The 21528-nt window shown below is 47.9% G+C and overlaps 1 protein-coding gene across 1 annotated transcript in view; it reads right to left on the bottom strand.

Annotated features, from left to right (window-relative positions):
• Positions 1-450: 450 nt before the first annotated feature.
• Positions 451-21528, bottom strand: part of LOC138581601 (zinc finger protein 271-like) — a 183125-nt gene continuing 162047 nt past the window's right edge. The window contains exon 2 of the mRNA XM_069652799.1: positions 451-2436. Coding sequence (XP_069508900.1) covers positions 797-2436 — 1640 coding nt within the window. The 3' untranslated portion in view covers positions 451-796. The remainder of the gene's footprint in view (positions 2437-21528) is intronic.

Raw genomic sequence — 21528 nt, forward strand, 5'->3', positions numbered from 1 at the left:
ATTTTTGAAAGCTTTTTATACAGAATAATGCATAGGGCGCTGCTTTATTTTTGTATATGTTTTATAAAGATTATAACCAATTGACTGATTGATATATGGGTAGATTGATTGATATATGGGTAGATATTTCTGGTTCACAGCCTGTTGCTTCCGAAGGGATGAGATGGGAGGAAGTCAGAAGTAGAAGTTAAGAGAGATGCTTCATACATGTTGTAAAATGACATGATATATATGATATTTTATTTGTACAATGACTCAAGCATGCCAATATATGAGTATATTCGAAAGGAAGCTCTGCATGTGGCATGGACCGCGGATTGACAGTACTGTTGAATCCTTGGTGGGACACATCATAAGAGCATTGAAGAGATAAAGTGATCTTTATTTCAAATTAAGCAATGGTCTCAGATAACAGAAAACAGTTTGATGAGGGAAAACAGTGAGCACAGGTTTTGTGGCTTTAATCATACTTTCAAGACAGTGCATGTTTTCTGTTTCTCCCAAGTTTTATAAGAATGATAAGATTTGTTTTTTAAATTTCACAATGAGTGGCATACATGTGGCTGACCCTTAGGCCTGGGTCAATAACCTTGCACCATTAGGTCCCTGTCTGTCTATATCACATCAGAGTTTAGCTTTAACCAAGTTTGAGTAACTTATCTGCATTCAGTCTCTGATGTGTCCTCAGTAAAGACGTCAGAATAAAGAGTTTACCATATTGTGTCCATTAGTACTACCTCTACACAGGAAGCACACCAATATATCCCCAGGTGGGCTTCCCACATTTTGTGCACTATTACTGCTTCTCCACAGTACATCTGGCCTGATGTTTCCTCAGGTGGCACGCCTGAGTAAAGCCTTTACCACATGCTGGGCAAATATAGGGCTTCTCCCCAGTATGCATCCTCTGATGTCTCTTCAGTTGTGATGGCAGAGCAAAGTGCTTACCACATTCTGTGCACTCATAGGGCTTCTCTCCAGAATGTATCTTCTGATGTAGCCACAAGTTTGACATTTGATTGAAATGCTTGCCACATTCTGTGCACATGTAGGGCTTTTCTCCAGAATGTGTCATCTTATGTTTGCTCAGGGAACATCTCTGAGTAAAGCGTTTACCACATTCCTTGCACTCGTACGGCTTCTCCCCAGTATGTATCCTCTCATGTGTCATTAGGTTTGACTTCAAATTAAAATGCTTACCACATTGTTTGCACCCAAATGGTTTATGCCCACTGTGGATCGCCTGATGCTTGTGCAGGTTTCCAAGGTTAGAGAACTGTTTATCACACTGTGTACACTTGTATGGTTTCTCACCCGTGTGGGATTTCTGATGTGTGTAGAGATCTGAGCGACCAGTGAAGCTTCTCTCACACACTGTGCAACGGTATGACTTCTCTCTTGCATGGGTTTGCTGATGTTTGTAAAGACGGTAAGGAAAAGGGAACTGTTTTTTGCACTGTGTACACTGGTAGTGTCTTCCCCCTTTGTGGGAACTCTGGTGTTGGATCAGGGGGGTTGACATGCTAGAGTGTTCACCACATTCCGTGCCCGTGAAGGGCTTTCCCTCAGAGTGGATCTTCTGATGCTTCTGCAGGCTTCCTATCTCAGAGAAGCCTTTCTCACACTGTGGACACTGGTATGGTCTCTTATCTGTGTGGCTCTTAAGATGTCTTTGCAGTTGTGAGCGCGGAATGAGGCTTTTCCCACACTCTTTACACTTGTATGATCTCTGCTCTGTGTGGGATCTCCGATGACGCCACAGATGGGAAGACTGAGTGAAGTGTTTACCACATTCTCTGCACTTATAAGGCTTCACCCTAGAACGGATCCTCTGGTGAGGGAGCAGTGCATTTGTCCAAGTGAAGTGTTTTTTACAGTCCACGCATCGGTAGGATCGCTGCTGCATTGGCCGGTGTGATGTCAACCCGGAGGGCTTCGCATGTCTTGTGTTCTCCCGAGAATGATTCCCGTCATGAATCTTCTGATGGTGACACGGATGCAATCTCTGATCAAAGCTTGTGTCGCACTCTGTGCATTTGTAGAGTTTGTCACCCATGTGGGATTTCCTGTGAATTTCTAGACTCGATCTGTCACTAAAGCTTTTGTCACAGGCGCTGCAGGCACACAGTTTCTCCTTCCTGTGGATCTTGAGATGTACCACGAGTTCAGAGTGCTGGTGGAAGCTCTCCTCACAGTATGTGCATGCATGGGGTCTACTGTGAGAACTCTGGTGCCTCCGCAAGCTGGGTCTTTCTGGGAAGCTTTCTCCACATTCTATGCATGTGATGGGTGTTTGGCACTGTGAGCATTCCACTTTCTTTCCCAGTTGTTCAGACGCATCTTCACCATCTTCGGAAGGATGTCTCCTCTTCTTCTGGATTGCCAAACTTGTAAGGTTTCTTTTGAGGTCTTCAGTTTTGATAATGGCCCGATTTTCTGTAAAGAAAAGCAGATGTTGCAGTTATGGTTTTCAGCCATCAATGAATGTATTAGAAAGATGCATTTCTGTCTCTATGGCTCCTAGGGTCCGCATTCTAGGCAGGCCGCACGTGCATGCTGAGTGGCTGCCCTTCATTGTCCAGTAAATGCCAGGCTAGTAATAAAGGCCATATAGTGCAAAGGGGCTCTCCAAGCCAGGAATGGAGGACACAGTGGGGTGTTTGGAGGCAAGGGTGGGAGGGGATTATTTCCTGTCCATGGACTTGGAAATATCTTTGTAACTCTCAAGACCAACAGTTGTTTTGGGATGTCAGAGGAGGTTTAAACTTGCTCGCTGTATTAACAGCTTACTGTTGTGAGTGTCAGGTCTTATGCTGAATATTTTAAAAATCAATACAGTTCTATTTGGAAAAAAAAGAAATACACAATATAAAATAAATAAGCAATGACACCCGGCAACAGATGGGCCCCTGTGTTGTTCCCGGCAACAGATGGGCCCCTGTGCTGTTCCCGGCAACAGGTGGGCCTCTGTGCTGTTCCCAGCAAAAGGTGGGCCCCTCTGCTGTTCCCCCCTACAGATGGGCCCCTGTTCTGTTCCCGCCTGCAGCTGGGCCCCTGTGCTGTTCCCGGCAACAGGTGGGCCTCTGTGCTGTTCCCAGCAAAAGGTGGGCCCCTCTGCTGTTCCCGCCTACAGATGGGCCCCTGTTCTGTTCCCGCCTACAGCTGGGCCCCTGTGCTGTTCCCGCCTACAGATGGGCCCCTGTTCTGTTCCCGCCTACAGCTGGGCCCCTGTGCTGTTCCCGCCTGCAGATGGGCCCCTGTGCTGTTCCCGCCTGCAGATGGGCCCCTGTGCTGTTCCCGCCTGCAGATGGGCCCCTGTGCTTTTCCCGCCTGCAGATGGGCCCCTGTGCTGTTCCCGCCTGCAGATGGGCCCCTGTGCTGTTCCCGCCTGATGCAGTGCTATCGCTATGAAGACCTGAGATTTGAATGAACGGCGCCCCCTGTTGCAACATCACGTCCAGCCGGATCCCCTCCTCCATTTGCATGGTGGCATGGGATGCAGAAGTGGGGGGCGTTGCCTGGAGGGGGCGGTCAGGAGGGCTAGAGGGTTAGAGCAGCCCTGGATGGTGGTGATAGGAATAAAGGCCTCTGCAGTGACAATTATGGACTGGCATTGTGCATGGTTATGCACTGCGCTGCGGGGGCCTGCGGGCAGGATTGCCTCTTTATTCGCAGGTCTATAGGGGGGACACGTTTCTCTATGTATGTTTGGGGTGATATGGTGGGGAACACATTCTAGGGTACAGATGTAATCACCATATACTGTGCCTTCAACAGGGAGTAGGTGGTGGTCTCTGGCCCCGGAGAGTTACACCACTTCCCTCCTCTAGACTAGCCAACCGCGACCACCTGATAAAAGCAATATTCCTGATGTGTATTAGTAATAGGGAAGCTTGCACTGCTGGTGCCGCACTCTCTGTTGCGTGTGAGAGGGAAGCTTGCACTACTAGCAACCACACTCTATTGTGTAACAGAGAAAGCTTGCACTGCTGCTGGCCACACTCTCTATTGTGTATGAGAGGGAAGCTTACACTACTACTGACCACACTCTCTATTGTGTATGAGAGGGAAGCTTGCACTACTAGCGACCACACTCTCTATTGTGTATGAGAGGGAAGCTTACACTACTACTGACCACACTCTCTATTGTGTGTGAGAGAGAAGCTTGCACTACTACTGGCCACACTCTCTGTTGTGCATGAGAGAAGTTTTCACTGCTGCTGGCCACACTCTCTGTTATGTATGAGAGGGATGCTTGCACTATTGCTGACCACACTCTCTATTGCGTATGAGAGGGAAGCTTGCACTACTACTAGCTACCCTCTATTGAGTGTGAGAGGGAAGCTTGCACTACTACTGGCCACACTCTCTATTGCGTATGAGAGGGAAGCTTGCACTACTACTGACCACACTCTACTGTGTAACAGAGAAAGCTTGCACTGCTGCTGACCACACTCTCTATTGTGTATGAGAGGGAAGCCTGCACTACTACTGACCACACTCTCTGTTGTGTATGTGAGAGAAGCTTGCACTACTACTGGCCACACTCTCTGTTGTGTATGAGAGAGAAGCTTGCACTACTACTGTCCACCCTCTGTATTGCGTGTGAGAGGAAAGCTTGCACTACTGCTGACCACACTCCCTGTTGTGTATGAGAAACAAGCTTGCTCTACTACTGACCACACTCTCTATTGTGTATGAGAGAGAAGCTTGCACTACTACTGGCCACAATCTCTATTGTGTATGAGAGGGAAGCTTGCACTACTACTGTCCATCCTCTCTATTGCGTGTGAGAGGAAAGCTTGCACTACTGCTGACCACACTCTCTGTTGTGTATGAGAGACAAGCTTGCTCTACTACTGACCACACTCTCCATTGTGTATGAGAGAGAAGCTTGCACTACTACTGGCCACAATCTCTATTGTGTATGAGAGGGAAGCTTGCACTACTACTGTCCACCCTCTGTATTGCGTGTGAGAGGAAAACTTGCACTACTGCTGACCACACTCTCTGTTGTGTATGAGAGACAAGCTTGCACTACTACTGGCCACATTCTCTATTGCGTATGAATGGGAAGCTTGCACTACTGCTGGCACACTCTCTATTGCGTATGAGAGGGAAGCTTGCACTACTACTGGCCACACTCTCTGTTGTGTAAGAGAGAGGTTTTCACTGCTGCTGGCCACACTCTCTGTTATGTATGAGAGGGAAGCTTGCACTACTACTGACCACAGTCTCTGTTGTGTATGAGAGAGAAGCTTGCACTACTACTGGCCATACTCTCTGTTATGTATGAGAGGGAAGCTTGCACTACTACTGGCCACCCTCTCTGTTGTGTATGAGAGAGAAGCTTGCACTACTACTGGCCACACTCTTTATTGCGTGTGAGAGAGAAGCTTGTACTACTACTGACCACACTCTCTGTTGTGTATGTGAGAGAAGCTTGCACTACTACTGGCCACACTCTCTGTTGTGTCTGAGAGAGAAGCTTGCAATACTACTGGCCACACTCTCTATTGCGTGTGAGAGGGAAGCTTGCACTACTTCTGACCACACTCTCTGTTGTGTATGAGAGAGAAGCTTGCACTACTACTGGCCACACTCTCTATTTGCGTGTGAGGGGGAAGCTTGCACTACTACTGACCACACTCTCTGTTGTGTATGAGAGAGAAGCTTGCACTACTGCTGGCCACACTCTCCATTGTGTATGAGAAGAAAGCTTGCACTACTGCTGGCACACTCTCTATTGTGTAAGGGAAGCTTGGGCTACTGCTGGCCACACCCTCTATTGTGTATGAGAGGGAAGCTTGCACTACTACAGACCATATTATCGATTGCGTGTGCCAGGGAAGCTTGCACTGCTACTGACGACACTCTGTATTGCATATGAAAGGGAAGCTTGCACTACTACTGACCACACCCTTTATTGCGTATTAGAGGGAAGCTTGCACTACTACTGACCACACTCTCTGTTTTGCATGAGGGAGAAGCTTGCACTACTACTGGCCACACTCTCTGTAATGTATGAGAGGGAAGCTTGCACTACTACTGGCCACCCTCTCTGTTGTGTATGAGAGAGAAGCTTTTACTACTACTGGCCACACTCTCTATTGCATGTGAGAGGAAAGCTTGCACTACTGCTGACCACACTTTCCATTGTGTATGAGAAGAAAGCTTGCACTACTGCTGGCACACTCTATATTGTGTAAGGGAAGCTTGGGCTACTGCTGGCCACACTCTGTATTGTGTATGAGAGGGAAGCTTGCACTACTACAGACCACTCCCTCTATTGTGTAACAGAGAAGCTTGCACTGCTGCTGGCCACACTCTATTGTGTATCAGAGGGAAGCTTGCACTACTACTGGCCACACTCTGTATTGCGTATGAGAGGGAATCTTGCACTACTACTGGCCACACTCTCTATTGCGTATGAGAGGGAAGCTTGCACTAATACTGGCCACACTTTCTATTGTGTAGGAGAGGGAAGCGTGCACTACTAGCAACCACACTCTCTACTGTGTAACAGAAAAAGCTTGCACTGCTGCTGGCCACACTCTCTATTGCGTGTGAGAGGGAAGCTTGCACTACTACTGGCCACACTCTGTTGTGTATGAGAGGGAAGCTTGCACTATAACTGGCCACACTCTATATTGCGTGTGAGAGGAAAGCTTGCACTACTACTGGCCACGCTCTCTACTACGTATGAGAGGGAAGCTTGCACTACTACTGGCCACACTCTCTGTTGTGTAAAAGAGAAGTTTGCGCTGCTGCTGGCCACACTCTGTTATGTATGAGAGGGAAGCTTGCACTACTACTGACCACACTCTCTGTTGTGTATGAGAGACAAGCTTGCACTACTACTGCCCACACTCTCTGTTGTGTAAAAGAGAAGTTTGCGCTGCGGCTGGCCACACTCTGTTATTTATGAGAGGGAATCTTGCACTTCTACTGACCACACCCTTTATTGCGTATGAGAGGGAAGCTTGCACTTCTACTGACCACACTCTCTATTGTGTATGAGAAACAAGCTTGCTCTACTACTGACCACACTCTCTATTGTGTATGAGAGAGAAGCTTGCACTACTACTGGCCACAATCTCTATTGTGTATGAGAGGGAAGCTTGCACTACTACTGTCCATCCTCTCTATTGCGTGTGAGAGGAAAGCTTGCACTACTGCTGACCACACTCTCTGTTGTGTATGAGAGACAAGCTTGCTCTACTACTGACCACACTCTCCATTGTGTATGAGAGAGACGCTTGCACTACTACTGGCCACAATCTCTATTGTGTATGAGAGGGAAGCTTGCACTACTACTGTCCACCCTCTGTATTGCGTGTGAGAGGAAAACTTGCACTACTGCTGACCACACTCTCTGTTGTGTATGAGAGACAAGCTTGCACTACTACTGGCCACATTCTCTATTGCGTATGAATGGGAAGCTTGCACTACTGCTGGCACACTCTCTATTGCGTATGAGAGGGAAGCTTGCACTACTACTGGCCACACTCTCTGTTGTGTAAGAGAGAGGTTTTCACTGCTGCTGGCCACACTCTCTGTTATGTATGAGAGGGAAGCTTGCACTACTACTGACCACAGTCTCTGTTGTGTATGAGAGAGAAGCTTGCACTACTACTGGCCATACTCTCTGTTATGTATGAGAGGGAAGCTTGCACTACTACTGGCCACCCTCTCTGTTGTGAATGAGAGAGAAGCTTGCACTACTACTGGCCACACTCTTTATTGCGTGTGAGAGAGAAGCTTGTACTACTACTGACCACACTCTCTGTTGTGTATGTGAGAGAAGCTTGCACTACTACTGGCCACACTCTCTGTTGTGTATGAGAGAGAAGCTTGCAATACTACTGGCCACACTCTCTATTGCGTGTGAGAGGGAATCGTGCACTACTTCTGACCACACTCTCTGTTGTGTATGAGAGAGAAGCTTGCACTACTACTGGCCACACTCTCTATTTGCGTGTGAGGGGGAAGCTTGCACTACTACTGACCACACTCTCTGTTGTGTATGAGAGAGAAGCTTGCACTACTGCTGGCCACACTCTCCATTGTGTATGAGAAGAAAGCTTGCACTACTGCTGGCACACTCTCTATTGTGTAAGGGAAGCTTGGGCTACTGCTGGCCACACCCTCTATTGTGTATGAGAGGGAAGCTTGCGCTACTACAGACCATATTATCGATTGCGTGTGAGAGGGAAGCTTGCACTGCTACTGACGACACTCTGTATTGCATATGAAAGGGAAGCTTGCACTACTACTGACCACACCCTTTATTGCGTATTAGAGGGAAGCTTGCACTACTACTGACCACACTCTCTGTTTTGCATGAGGGAGAAGCTTGCACTACTACTGGCCACACTCTCTGTAATGTATGAGAGGGAAGCTTGCACTACTACTGGCCACCCTCTCTGTTGTGTATGAGAGAGAAGCTTGCACTACTACTGGCCACACTCTCTATTGCATGTGAGAGGGAAGCTTGCACTACTACTGGCCACACTTTCCATTGTGTATGAGAAGAAAGCTTGCACTACTGCTGGCACACTCTACATTGTGTAAGGGAAGCTTGGGCTACTGCTGGCCACACTCTGTATTGTGTATGAGAGGGAAGCTTGCACTACTACAGACCACTCCCTCTATTGTGTAACAGAGAAGCTTGCTCTGCTGCTGGCCACACTCTATTGTGTATCAGAGGGAAGCTTGCACTACTACTGGCCACACTCTCTATTGCGTATGAGAGGGAAGCTTGCACTAATACTGGCCACACTTTCTATTGTGTAGGAGAGCGAAGCTTGCACTACTAGCAACCACACTCTCTACTGTGTAACAGAAAAAGCTTGCACTGCTGCTGGCCACACTCTCTATTGCGTGTGAGAGGGAAGCTTGCACTACTACTGGCCACACTCTGTTGTGTATGAGAGGGAAGCTTGCACTACAACTGGCCACACTCTATATTGCGTTTGAGAGGAAAGCTTGCACTACTACTGGCCACGCTCTCTACTGCGTATGAGAGGGAAGCTTGCACTACTACTGGCCACACTCTCTGTTGTGTAAAAGAGAAGTTTGCGCTGCTGCTGGCCACACTCTGTTATGTATGAGAGGGAAGCTTACACTACTACTGACCACACTCTCTGTTGTGTTTGAGAGACAAGCTTGCACTACTACTGCCCACACTCTCTGTTGTGTAAAAGAGAAGTTTGCGCTGCGGCTGGCCACGCTCTGTTATGTATGAGAGGGAATATTGCACTTCTACTGACCACACCCTTTATTGCGTATGAGAGGGAAGCTTGCACTACTACTGGCCACACTCTCTATTGCGTATGAGAGGGAAGCTTGCACTACTACTGGCCACACTTTCTATTGTGTAGGAGAGGGAAGCTTGCACTACTAGCAACCACACTCTCTACTGTGTAACAGAAAAAGCTTGCACTGCTGCTGGCCACACTCTCTATTGCGTGTGAGAGGGAAGCTTGCACTACTACTGGCCACACTCTGTTGTGTATGAGAGAAGCTTGCACTAGAACTGGCCACACTCTCTATTGCTTGTGAGAGGAAAGCTTGCACTACTACTGGCCACGCTCTCTACTGCTTATGAGAGGGAAGCTTGCACTACTACTGGCCACACTCTTTGTTGTGTAAAAGAGAAGTTTGCACTGCTGCTGGCCACACTGTTATGTATGAGAGGGAAGCTTGCCCTACTACTGACCACACTCTCTGTTGTGTATGAGAGACAAGCTTGCGCTACTACTGCCCACACACTCTGTTGTGTAAAAGAGAAGTTTGCGCTGCTGCTGGCCACACTCTGTTGTGTATGAGAGGGAAGCTTGCACTACTACTGGCCACACTCTCTATTGCGTGTGAAAGGGAAGCTTGCACTGCTACTGACCACACTCTCTGTTGTGTATGAGAGACAAGCTTGCACTACTACTGGCCACACTCTCTATTGCGTGTGAAAGGGAAGCTTGCACTACTACTGACCACACTCTCTGTTGTGTATGAGAGACAAGCTTGCACTACTACTGGCCACACTCTCTATTGCGTATGAGAGGGAAGCTTGCACTACTACTGACCACACTCTCTGTTGTGTAAGAGAGAAGTTGTCACTGCTGCTGGCCACACTCTCTGTTATGTATGAGAGGGAAGCTTGCACTACTACTGACCACACTCTCTGTTTTGTATGAGAGGGAAGCTTGCTCTACTACTGACCACACTCTCTATTGTGTATGAGAGGGAAGCTTGCATTACTACTGGCCACCCTCTCTGTTGTGTATGAGAGAGAAGCTTGCACTACTACTGGCCACACTCTCTGTTATGTATGAGAGGGAAGCTTGCACTACTACTGGCCACCCGCTCTGTTGTGTATGAGAGAGAAGCTTGCACTACTACTGGCCACACTCTCTATTGCGTGTGAGAGGGAAGCTTGCACTACTACTGACCACACTCTCTGTTGTGTATGAGAGAGAAGCTTGCATTCCTACTGGCTACACTCTTTATTGCGTGTGAGGGGGATGCTTGCACTACTACTGGCCACACTCTCCATTGTGTATGAGAAGAAAGCTTGCACTACTGCTGGCACACTCTCTATTGTGTAAGGGAAGCTTGGGCTACTGCTGGCCACACCCTCTATTGTGTATGAGAGGGAAGCTTGCACTACTACAGACCACATTATCTATTGTGTGTGAGAGGGAAGCTTGCACTGCTACTGACGACACTCTGTATTGCATATGAGAGGGAATCTTGCACTTCTACTGACCACACCCTTTATTGCTTATGAGAGGGAAGCTTTCACTACTACTGACCATACTCTCTATTGTGTATGAGAGAGAAGCTTGCACTACTAATGGCCACACTCTATTACATATGAGAGGGAAGCTTTCACTACTACTGGTCACACTCTCTATTGCATATGAGAAAGAAGTTTTCACTGCTGCTGGCCACACTCTGTGTTATGTATGAGAGGGAAGCTTGCACTACTACTGACCACACTCTCTATTGTGAATGAGAGAGAAGCTTGCACTACTACTGGCCACACTCTGTATTGCGTATGAGAGGGAAGCTTGCACTACTACTGGCCACACTCTCTATTGTGTATGAGAGGGAAGCTTGCACTACTACTGGCCACACTTTCTATTGTGTAGTAGAGGGAAGCTTGCACTACTAGCAACCACACTCTCTACTGTGTAACAGAATAAGCTTGCACTGCTGCTGGCCACACTCTCTATTGCGTGTGAGAGGGAAGCTTGCACTACTACTGGCCACACTCTCTATTGCGTGTGAGAGGGATGCTTGCACTACTACTGGCCACACTCTCCATTGTGTATGAGAAGAAAGCCGTCACTACTGCAGGCACACTCTCTATTGTGTAAGGGAAGCTTGGGCTACTGCTGGCCACACTCTCTATTGTGTATTAGAGGGAAGCTTGCACTTGCACTGTAACAGAGAAGCTTGCACTGCTGCTGGCCACACTCTATTGTGTATCAGAGGGAAGGTTCCACTACTACTGACCACATTATCTATTGCGTGTGAGAGGGAAGCTTGCACTGCTACTGACGACACTCTGTATTGCATATGAGAGGGAATCTTGCACTTCTACTGACCACACCCTTTATTGCTTATGAGAGGGAAGCTTTCACTACTACTGACCATACTCTCTATTGTGTATGAGAGAGAAGCTTGCACTACTACTGGCCACACTCTCTATTGCGTATGAGAGGGAAGCTTGCACTACTACTGGCCACACTCTATTGCGTATGAGAGGGAAGCTTGCACTACTACTGGCCACACTTTCTATTGTGTAGGAGAGGGAAGCGTGCACTACTAGCAACCAGACTCTACTGTGTAACAGAAAAATCTTGCACTGCTGCTGGCCACACTCTCTATTGTGTGTGAGAGGGAAACTTGCACTACTACTGGCCACACTCTGTTGTGTATGAGAGGGAAGCTTGCACTAGAACTGGCCACACTCTCTATTGCCTGTGAGAGGAAAGCTTGCACTACTACTGGCCACGCTCCCTACTGCGTATGAGAGGGAAGCTTGCACTACTACTGGCCACACTCTCTGTTGTGTAAAAGAGAAGTGTGCACTGCTGCTGGCCACACTGTAATGTATGAGAAGGAAGCTTGCCCTATTACTGACCACACTCTCTGTTGTGTATGAGAGACAAGCTTGCACTACTACTGCCCACACTCTCTATTGTGTAAAAGAGAAGTTTGCGCTGCGGCTGGCCACACTCTGTTATGTATGAGAGGGAAGCTTGCACTACTACTGACTAAACTCTCTGTTGTGTATGAGAGACAAGCTTGCACTACTACTGCCCACACTCTCTGTTGTGTAAAAGAGAAGTTTGCGCTGCTGCTGGCCACACTCTGTTGTGTATGAGAGGGAAGCTTGCACTACTACTGGCCACACTCTCTATTGCGTGTGAGAAAAGCTTGCACTACTACTGGTCACGCTCTCTATTGCGTATGAGAGGGAAGCTTGCACTACTACTGGCCACACTCTCTGTTATGTATGAGAGGGAAGCTTGCACTACTACTGACCACACTCTCTGTTTTGTATGAGAGGGAAGCTTGCTCTACTACTGACCACACTCTCTATTGTGTATGAGAGGGAAGCTTGCATTACTACTGGCCACCCTCTCTGTTGTGTATGAGAGAGAAGCTTGCACTACTACTGGCCACACTCTCTGTTATGTATGAGAGGGAAGCTTGCACTACTACTGGCCACCCGCTCTGTTGTGTATGAGAGAGAAGCTTGCACTACTACTGGCCACACTCTCTATTGCGTGTGAGAGGGAAGCTTGCACTACTACTCACCACACTCTCTGTTGTGTATGAGAGAGAAGCTTGCATTCCTACTGGCTACACTCTTTATTGCGTGTGAGGGGGATGCTTGCACTACTACTGGCCACACTCTCCATTGTGTATGAGAAGAAAGCTTGCACTACTGCTGGCACACTCTCTATTGTGTAAGGGAAGCTTGGGCTACTGCTGGCCACACCCTCTATTGTGTATGAGAGGGAAGCTTGCACTACTACAGACCACATAATCTATTGTGTGTGAGAGGGAAGCTTGCACTGCTACTGACGACACTCTGTATTGTGTATGAGAGAGAAGCTTGCACTACTACTGGCCACACTCTCTATTGCATATGAGAAAGAAGTTTTCACTGCTGCTTGCCACACTCTCTGTTATGTATGAGAGGGAAGCTTGCACTACTACTGACCACACTCTCTATTGCGTATGAGAGATAAGCTTGCACTAGTACTGGCCACACTCTCTATTGCGTATGAGAGGGAAGCTTGCACTACTACTGGCCACACTCTCTATTGTGTATGAGAGGGAAGCTTGCACTACTACTGGCCACACTTTCTATTGTGTAGTAGAGGGAAGCTTGCACTACTAGCAACCACACTCTCTACTGTGTAACAGAAAAAGCTTGCACTGCTGCTGGCCACACTCTCTATTGCGTGTGAGAGGGAAGCTTGCACTACTACTGGCCACACTCTCTATTGCGTGTGAGAGGGATGCTTGCACTACTACTGGCCACACTCTCCATTGTGTATGAGAAGAAAGCTGTCACTACTGCTGGCACACTCTCTATTGTGTAAGGGAAGCTTGGGCTACTGCTGGCCACACTCTCTATTGTGTATGAGAGGGAAGCTTGCACTACTACAGACCACGCCCTCTGTTGTGTAACAGAGAAGCTTGCACTGCTGCTGGCCACACTCTATTGTATATCAGAGGGAAGGTTCCACTACTACTGACCACATTATCTATTGCGTGTGAGAGGGAAGCTTGCACTGCTACTGACGACACTCTGTATTGCATATGAGAGGGAATCTTGCACTTCTACTGACCACACCCTTTATTGCTTATGAGAGGGAAGCTTTCACTACTACTGACCATACTCTCTATTGTGTATGAGAGAGAAGCTTGCACTACTACTGGCCACACTCTCTATTGCGTATGAGAGGGAAGCTTGCACTACTACTGGCCACACTCTATTGCGTATGAGAGGGAAGCTTGCACTACTACTGGCCACACTTTCTATTGTGTAGGAGAGGGAAGCGTGCACTACTAGCAACCAGACTCTACTGTGTAACAGAAAAAGCTTGCACTGCTGCTGGCCACACTCTCTATTGTGTGTGAGAGGGAAACTTGCACTACTACTGGCCACACTCTGTTGTGTATGAGAGGGAAGCTTGCACTAGAACTGGCCACACTCTCTATTGCGTGTAAGAGGAAAGCTTGCACTACTACTGGCCACGCTCTCTACTGCGTATGAGAGGGAAGCTTGCACTACTACTGGCCACACTCTCTGTTGTGTAAAAGAGAAGTTTGCACTGCTGCTGTCCACACTGTAATGTATGAGAAGGAAGCTTGCCCTATTACTGACCACACTCTCTGTTGTGTTTGAGAGACAAGCTTGCACTACTACTGCCCACACTCTCTATTGTGTAAAAGAGAAGTTTGCGCTGCGGCTGGCCACACTCTGTTATGTATGAGAGGGAAGCTTGCACTACTACTGACCAAACTCTCTGTTGTGTATGAGAGACAAGCTTGCACTACTACTGCCCACACTCTCTGTTGTGTAAAAGAGAAGTTTGCGCTGCTGCTGGCCACACTCTGTTGTGTATGAGAGGGAAGCTTGCACTACTACTGGCCACACTCTCTATTGCGTGTGAGAAAAGCTTGCACTACTACTGGCCACGCTCTCTATTGCGTATGAGAGGGAAGCTTGCACTACTACTGGCCACCCGCTCTGTTGTGTATGAGAGAGAAGCTTGCAGTACTACTGGCCACACTCTCTATTGCGTGTGAGAGGGAAGCTTGCACTACTACTGACCACACTCTCTGTTGTGTATGAGAGAGAAGCTTGCACTACTACTGGCCACACTCTCTGTTATGTATGAGAGGGAAGCTTGCACTACTACTGGCCACCCGCTCTGTTGTTGTGTATGAGAGAGAAGCTTGCACTACTACTGGCCACACTCTCTATTGCGTGTGAGAGGGAAGCTTGCACTACTACTGACCACACTCTCTGTTGTGTATGAGAGAGAAGCTTGCACTACTACCGGCCACACTCTCTGTTATGTATGAGAGGGAAACTTGCACTACTACTGGCCACCCGCTCTGTTGTGTATGAGAGAGAAGCTTGCACTACTACTGGCCACACTCTCTGTTATGTATGAGAGGGAAGCTTGCACTACTACTGACCACCCGCTCTGTTGTGTATGAGAGAGAAACTTGCATTCCTACTGGCTACACTCTTTATTGCGTGTGAGGGGGATGCTTGCACTACTACTGGCCACACACTGTTGTGTATGAGAAGAAAGCTTGCACTACTGCTGGCACACTCTCTATTGTGTAAGGGAAGCTTGGGCTACTGCTGGCCACACTCTCTGTTATGTATCAGAGGGAAGCTTCCACTACTACTGACCACATTATCTATTGCGTGTGAGAGGGAAGCTTGCACTTCTACTGACCACACCCTTTATTGCGTATGAATGGGAAGCTTGCACTACTACTGGCCACACTCTCTGTTGTGTAAGAGAGAAGTTTTCACTGCTGCTGGCCACACTCTCTGTTATGTATGAGAGGGAAGCTTGCACTACTACTGGCCACCCTCTCTGTTGTTTATGAGAGAGAAGCTTGCACTAACACTGGCCACACTCTCTATTGCGTGTGAGAGGGAAGCTTGTACTACTACTGACCATACTCTCTGTTGTGTATGAGAGAGAAGCTTGCACTACTACTGGCCACACTCTCTGTTATGTATGAGAGGGAAGCTTGCACTACTACTGGCCACCCGCTCTGTTGTGTATGAGAGAGAAGCTTGCACTACTACTGGCCACACTCTCTGTTGTGTATGAGAGAGAAGCTTGCACTACTACTGGCCACACTCTCTATTGCGTGTGAGAGGGAATCTTGCACTACTACTGACCACACTCTCTATTGTGTATGAGAGAGAAGCTTGCACTACTACTGGCCACACTCTCTGTTATGTATGAGAGGGAAGCTTGCACTACTACTGGCCACCCGCTCTTGTGTATGAGAGAGAAGCTTGCACTACTACTGGCCACACTCTCTGTTATGTATGAGAGGGAAGCTTGCACTACTACTGGCCACCCGCTCTGTTGTGTATGAGAGAGAAGCTTGCACTACTACTGGCCACACTCTCTATTGCGTGTGAGAGGGAAGCTTGCACTACTACTGACCACACTCTCTGTTGTGTATGAGAGAGAAGCTTGCATTCCTACTGGCTACACTCTTTATTGCGTGTGAGGGGGATGCTTGCACTACTACTGGCCACACTCTCCATTGTGTATGAGAAGAAAGCTTGCACTACTGCTGGCACACTCTCTATTGTGTAAGGGAAGCTTGGGCTACTGCTGGCCACGCCCTCTATTGTGTATGAGAGGGAAGCTTGCACTACTACAGACCACATTATCTATTGTGTGTGAGAGGGAAGCTTGCACTGCTACTGACGACACTCTGTATTGTGTATGAGAGAGAAGCTTGCACTACTACTGGCCACACTCTATTGCATATGAGAGGGAAGCTTTCACTACTACTGGTCACACTCTCTGTAATGTATGAGAGGGAAGCTTGCACTACTACTGGCCACCCTCTCTGTTGTGTATGAGAGAGAAGCTTGCACTACTACTGGCCACACTCTTTATTGCGTATTAGAGGGAAGCTTGCACTACTACTGACCACGCTCTCTGTTTTGTATGAGAGAGAAGCTTGCACTACTACTGGCCACACTCTCTGTAATGTATGAGAGGGAAGCTTGCACTACTACTGGCCACCCTCTCTGTTGTGTATGAGAGAGAAGCTTGCACTACTACTGGCCACACTCTCTATTGCGTGTGAGAGGGAAGCTTGCACTACCACTGGCCACACTTTCCATTGTGTATGAGAAGAAAGCTTGCACTACTGCTGGCACACTCTCTATTGTGTAAGGGAAGCTTGGGCTACTGCTGGCCACAATCTCTATTGTGTATGAGAGGGAAGCTTGCACTACTACAGACCACACCCTCTATTGTGTAACAGAGAAGCTTGCACTGCTGCTGGCCACACTCTATTGTGTATCAGAGGGAAGCTTGCACTACTACTGGCCACACTCTGTATTGCGTATGAGAGGGAATCTTGCACTACTACTGGCCACACTCTCTATTGCGTATGAGAGGGAAGCTTGCACTAATACTGGCCACACTTTCTATTGTGTAGGAGAGGGAAGCTTGCACTACTAGCAACCACACTCTCTACTGTGTAACAGAAAAAGCTTGCACTGCTGATGGCCACACTCTCTATTGCGTGTGAGAGGGAAGCTTGCACTACTACTGGCCACACTCTGTTGTGTATGAGAGGGAAGCTTGCACTACAACTGGCCACACTCTATATTGCGTGTGAGAGGAAAGCTTGCACTACTACTGGCCACGCTCTCTACTGCGTATGAGAGGGAAGCTTGCACTACTACTGGCCACACTCTCTGTTGTGTAAAAGAGAAGTTTGCGCTGCTGCTGGCCACACTCTGTTATGTATGAGAGGGATGCTTGCACTACTACTGACCACACTCTCTGTTGTGTATGAGAGACAAGCTTGCACTACTACTGCCCACATTCTCTGTTGTGTAAAAGAGAAGTTTGCGCTGTGGCTGGCCACACTCTGTTATGTATGAGAGGGAATCTTGCACTTCTACTGACCACACCCTTTATTGCGTATGAGAGGGAAGCTTGCACTACTACTGACCACACTCTCTATTGTGTATGAGAGAGAAGCTTGCACTACTAATGGCCACAATCTCTATTGTGTATGAGAGGGACGCTTGCACTACTACTGTCCACCCTCTGTATTGCATGTGAGAGGAAAGCTTGCACTACTGCTGACCACACTCCCTGTTGTGTATGAGAGACAAGCTTGCTCTACTACTGACCACACTCTCTATTGTGTATGAGAGAGAAGCTTGCACTACTACTGGCCACAATCTCTATTGTGTATGAGAGGGAAGCTTGCACTACTACTGTCCATCCTCTGTATTGCGTGTGAGAGGAAAGCTTGCACTACTGCTGACCACACTCTCTGTTGTGTATGAGAGACAAGCTTGCTCTACTACTGACCACACTCTCCATTGTGTATGAGAGAGAAGCTTGCACTACTACTGGCCACATTCTCTATTGTGTATGAGAGGGAAGCTTGCACTACTACTGTCCACCCTCTGTATTGCGTGTGAGAGGAAAACTTGCACTACTGCTGACCACACTCTCTGTTGTGTATGAGAGACAAGCTTGCACTACTACTGGCCACATTCTCTATTGCGTATGAATGGGAAGCTTGCACTACTGCTGGCACACTCTCTATTGCGTATGAGAGGGAAGCTTGCACTACTACTGGCCACACTCTCTGTTGTGTAAGAGAGAGGTTTTCACTGCTGCTGGCCACACTCTCTGTTATGTATGAGAGGTAAGCTTGCACTACTACTGACCACAGTCTCTGTTTTGTATGAGAGAGAAGCTTGCACTACTACTGGCCATACTCTCTGTTATGTATGAGAGGGAAGCTTGCACTACTACTGGCCACCCTCTCTGTTGTGTATGAGAGAGAAGCTTGCACTACTACTGGCCACACTCTTTATTGCGTGTGAGAGAGAAGCTTGTACTACTACTGACCACACTCTCTGTTGTGTATGTGAGAGAAGCTTGCGCTACTACTGGCCACACTCTCTGTTGTGTATGAGAGAGAAGCTTGCACTACTACTGGCCACATTCTCTATTGTGTATGAGAGGGAAGCTTGCACTACTACTGTCCACCCTCTGTATTGCGTGTGAGAGGAAAACTTGCACTACTGCTGACCACACTCTCTGTTGTGTATGAGAGACAAGCTTGCACTACTACTGGCCACATTCTCTATTGCGTATGAATGGGAAGCTTGCACTACTGCTGGCACACTCTCTATTGCGTATGAGAGGGAAGCTTGCACTACTACTGGCCACACTCTCTGTTGTGTAAGAGAGAGGTTTTCACTGCTGCTGGCCACACTCTCTGTTATGTATGAGAGGTAAGCTTGCACTACTACTGACCACAGTCTCTGTTTTGTATGAGAGAGAAGCTTGCACTACTACTGGCCATACTCTCTGTTATGTATGAGAGGGAAGCTTGCACTACTACTGGCCACCCTCTCTGTTGTGTATGAGAGAGAAGCTTGCACTACTACTGGCCACACTCTTTATTGCGTGTGAGAGAGAAGCTTGTACTACTACTGACCACACTCTCTGTTGTGTATGTGAGAGAAGCTTGCGCTACTACTGGCCACACTCTCTGTTGTGTATGAGAGAGAAGCTTGCACTACTACTGGCCACACTCTCTATTGCGTGTGAGAGGGAAGCTTGCACTACTTCTGACCACACTCTCTGTTGTGTATGAGAGAGAAGCTTGCACTACTACTGGCCACACTCTATTTGCGTGTGAGGGGGAAGCTTACACTACTACTGACCACACTCTCTGTTGTGTATGAGAGAGAAGCTTGCACTACTACTGGCCACACTCTCCATTGTGTATGAGAAGAAAGCTTGCACTACTGCTGGCACACTCTCTATTGTGTAAGGGAAGCTTGGGCTACTGCTGGCCACACCCTCTATTGTGTATGAGAGGGAAGCTTGCACTACTACAGACCATATTATCGATTGCGTGTGAGAGGGAAGCTTGCACTGCTACTGACGACACTCTGTATTGCATATGAGAGGGAAGCTTGCACTACTACTGACCACACCCTTTATTGCGTATTAGAGGGAAGCTTGCACTACTACTGACCACACTCTCTGTTTTGTATGAGAGAGAAGCTTGCACTACTACTGGCCACACTCTCTGTAATGTATGAGAGGGAAGCTTGCACTACTACTGGCCACCCTCTCTGTTGTGTATGAGAGAGAAGCTTGCACTACTACTGGCCACACTCTCTATTGCGTGTGAGAGGGAAGCTTGCACTACTACTGGCCACACTTTCCATTGTGTATGAGAAGAAAGCTTGCACTACTGCTGGCACACTCTATATTGTGTAAGGGAAGCTTGGGCTACTGCTGGCCACACTCTGTATTGTGTATGAGAGGGAAGCTTGCACTACTACAGACCACTCCCTCTATTGTGTAACAGAGAAGCTTGCACTGCTGCTGGCCACACTCTATTGTGTATCAGAGGGAAGCTTGCACTACTACTGGCCACACTCCCTGTTGTGTATGAGAGACAAGCTTGCTCTACTACTGACCACACTCTCTATTGTGTATGAGAGAGAAGCTTGCAATACTACTGGCCACAATCTCTATTGTGTATGAGAGGGAAGCTTGCACTACTACTGTCCATCCTCTGTATTGCGTGTGAGAGGAAAGCTTGCACTACTGCTGACCACACTCTCTGTTGTGTATGAGAGACAAGCTTGCTCTACTACTGACCACACTCTCCATTGTGTATGAGAGAGAAGCTTGCACTACTACTGGCCACATTCTCTATTGTGTATGAGAGGGAAGCTTGCACTACTACTGTCCACCCTCTGTATTGCGTGTGAGAGGAAAACTTGCACTACTGCTGACCACACTCTCTGTTGTGTATGAGAGACAAGCTTGCACTACTACTGGCCACATTCTCTATTGCGTATGAATGGGAAGCTTGCACTACTGCTGGCACACTCTCTATTGCGTATGAGAGGGAAGCTTGCACTACTACTGGCCACACTCTCTGTTGTGTAAGAGAGAGGTTTTCACTGCTGCTGGCCACACTCTCTGTTATGTATGAGAGGTAAGCTTGCACTACTACTGACCACAGTCTCTGTTTTGTATGAGAGAGAAGCTTGCACTACTACTGGCCATACTCTCTGTTATGTATGAGAGGGAAGCTTGCACTACTACTGGCCACCCTCTCTGTTGTGTATGAGAGAGAAGCTTGCACTACTACTGGCCACACTCTTTATTGCGTGTGAGAGAGAAGCTTGTACTACTACTGACCACACTCTCTGTTGTGTATGTGAGAGAAGCTTGCGCTACTACTGGCCACACTCTCTGTTGTGTATGAGAGAGAAGCTTGCACTACTACTGGCCACATTCTCTATTGTGTATGAGAGGGAAGCTTGCACTACTACTGTCCACCCTCTGTATTGCGTGTGAGAGGAAAACTTGCACTACTGCTGACCACACTCTCTGTTGTGTATGAGAGACAAGCTTGCACTACTACTGGCCACATTCTCTATTGCGTATGAATGGGAAGCTTGCACTACTGCTGGCACACTCTCTATTGCGTATGAGAGGGAAGCTTGCACTACTACTGGCCACACTCTCTGTTGTGTAAGAGAGAGGTTTTCACTGCTGCTGGCCACACTCTCTGTTATGTATGAGAGGTAAGCTTGCACTACTACTGACCACAGTCTCTGTTTTGTATGAGAGAGAAGCTTGCACTACTACTGGCCATACTCTCTGTTATGTATGAGAGGGAAGCTTGCACTACTACTGGCCACCCTCTCTG

This window comes from Ambystoma mexicanum, chromosome 1p (assembly GCF_040938575.1).
Source record: "Ambystoma mexicanum isolate Mex_15411 chromosome 1p, UKY_AmexF1_1, whole genome shotgun sequence".
NCBI lineage: Eukaryota > Metazoa > Chordata > Amphibia > Caudata > Ambystomatidae > Ambystoma > Ambystoma mexicanum.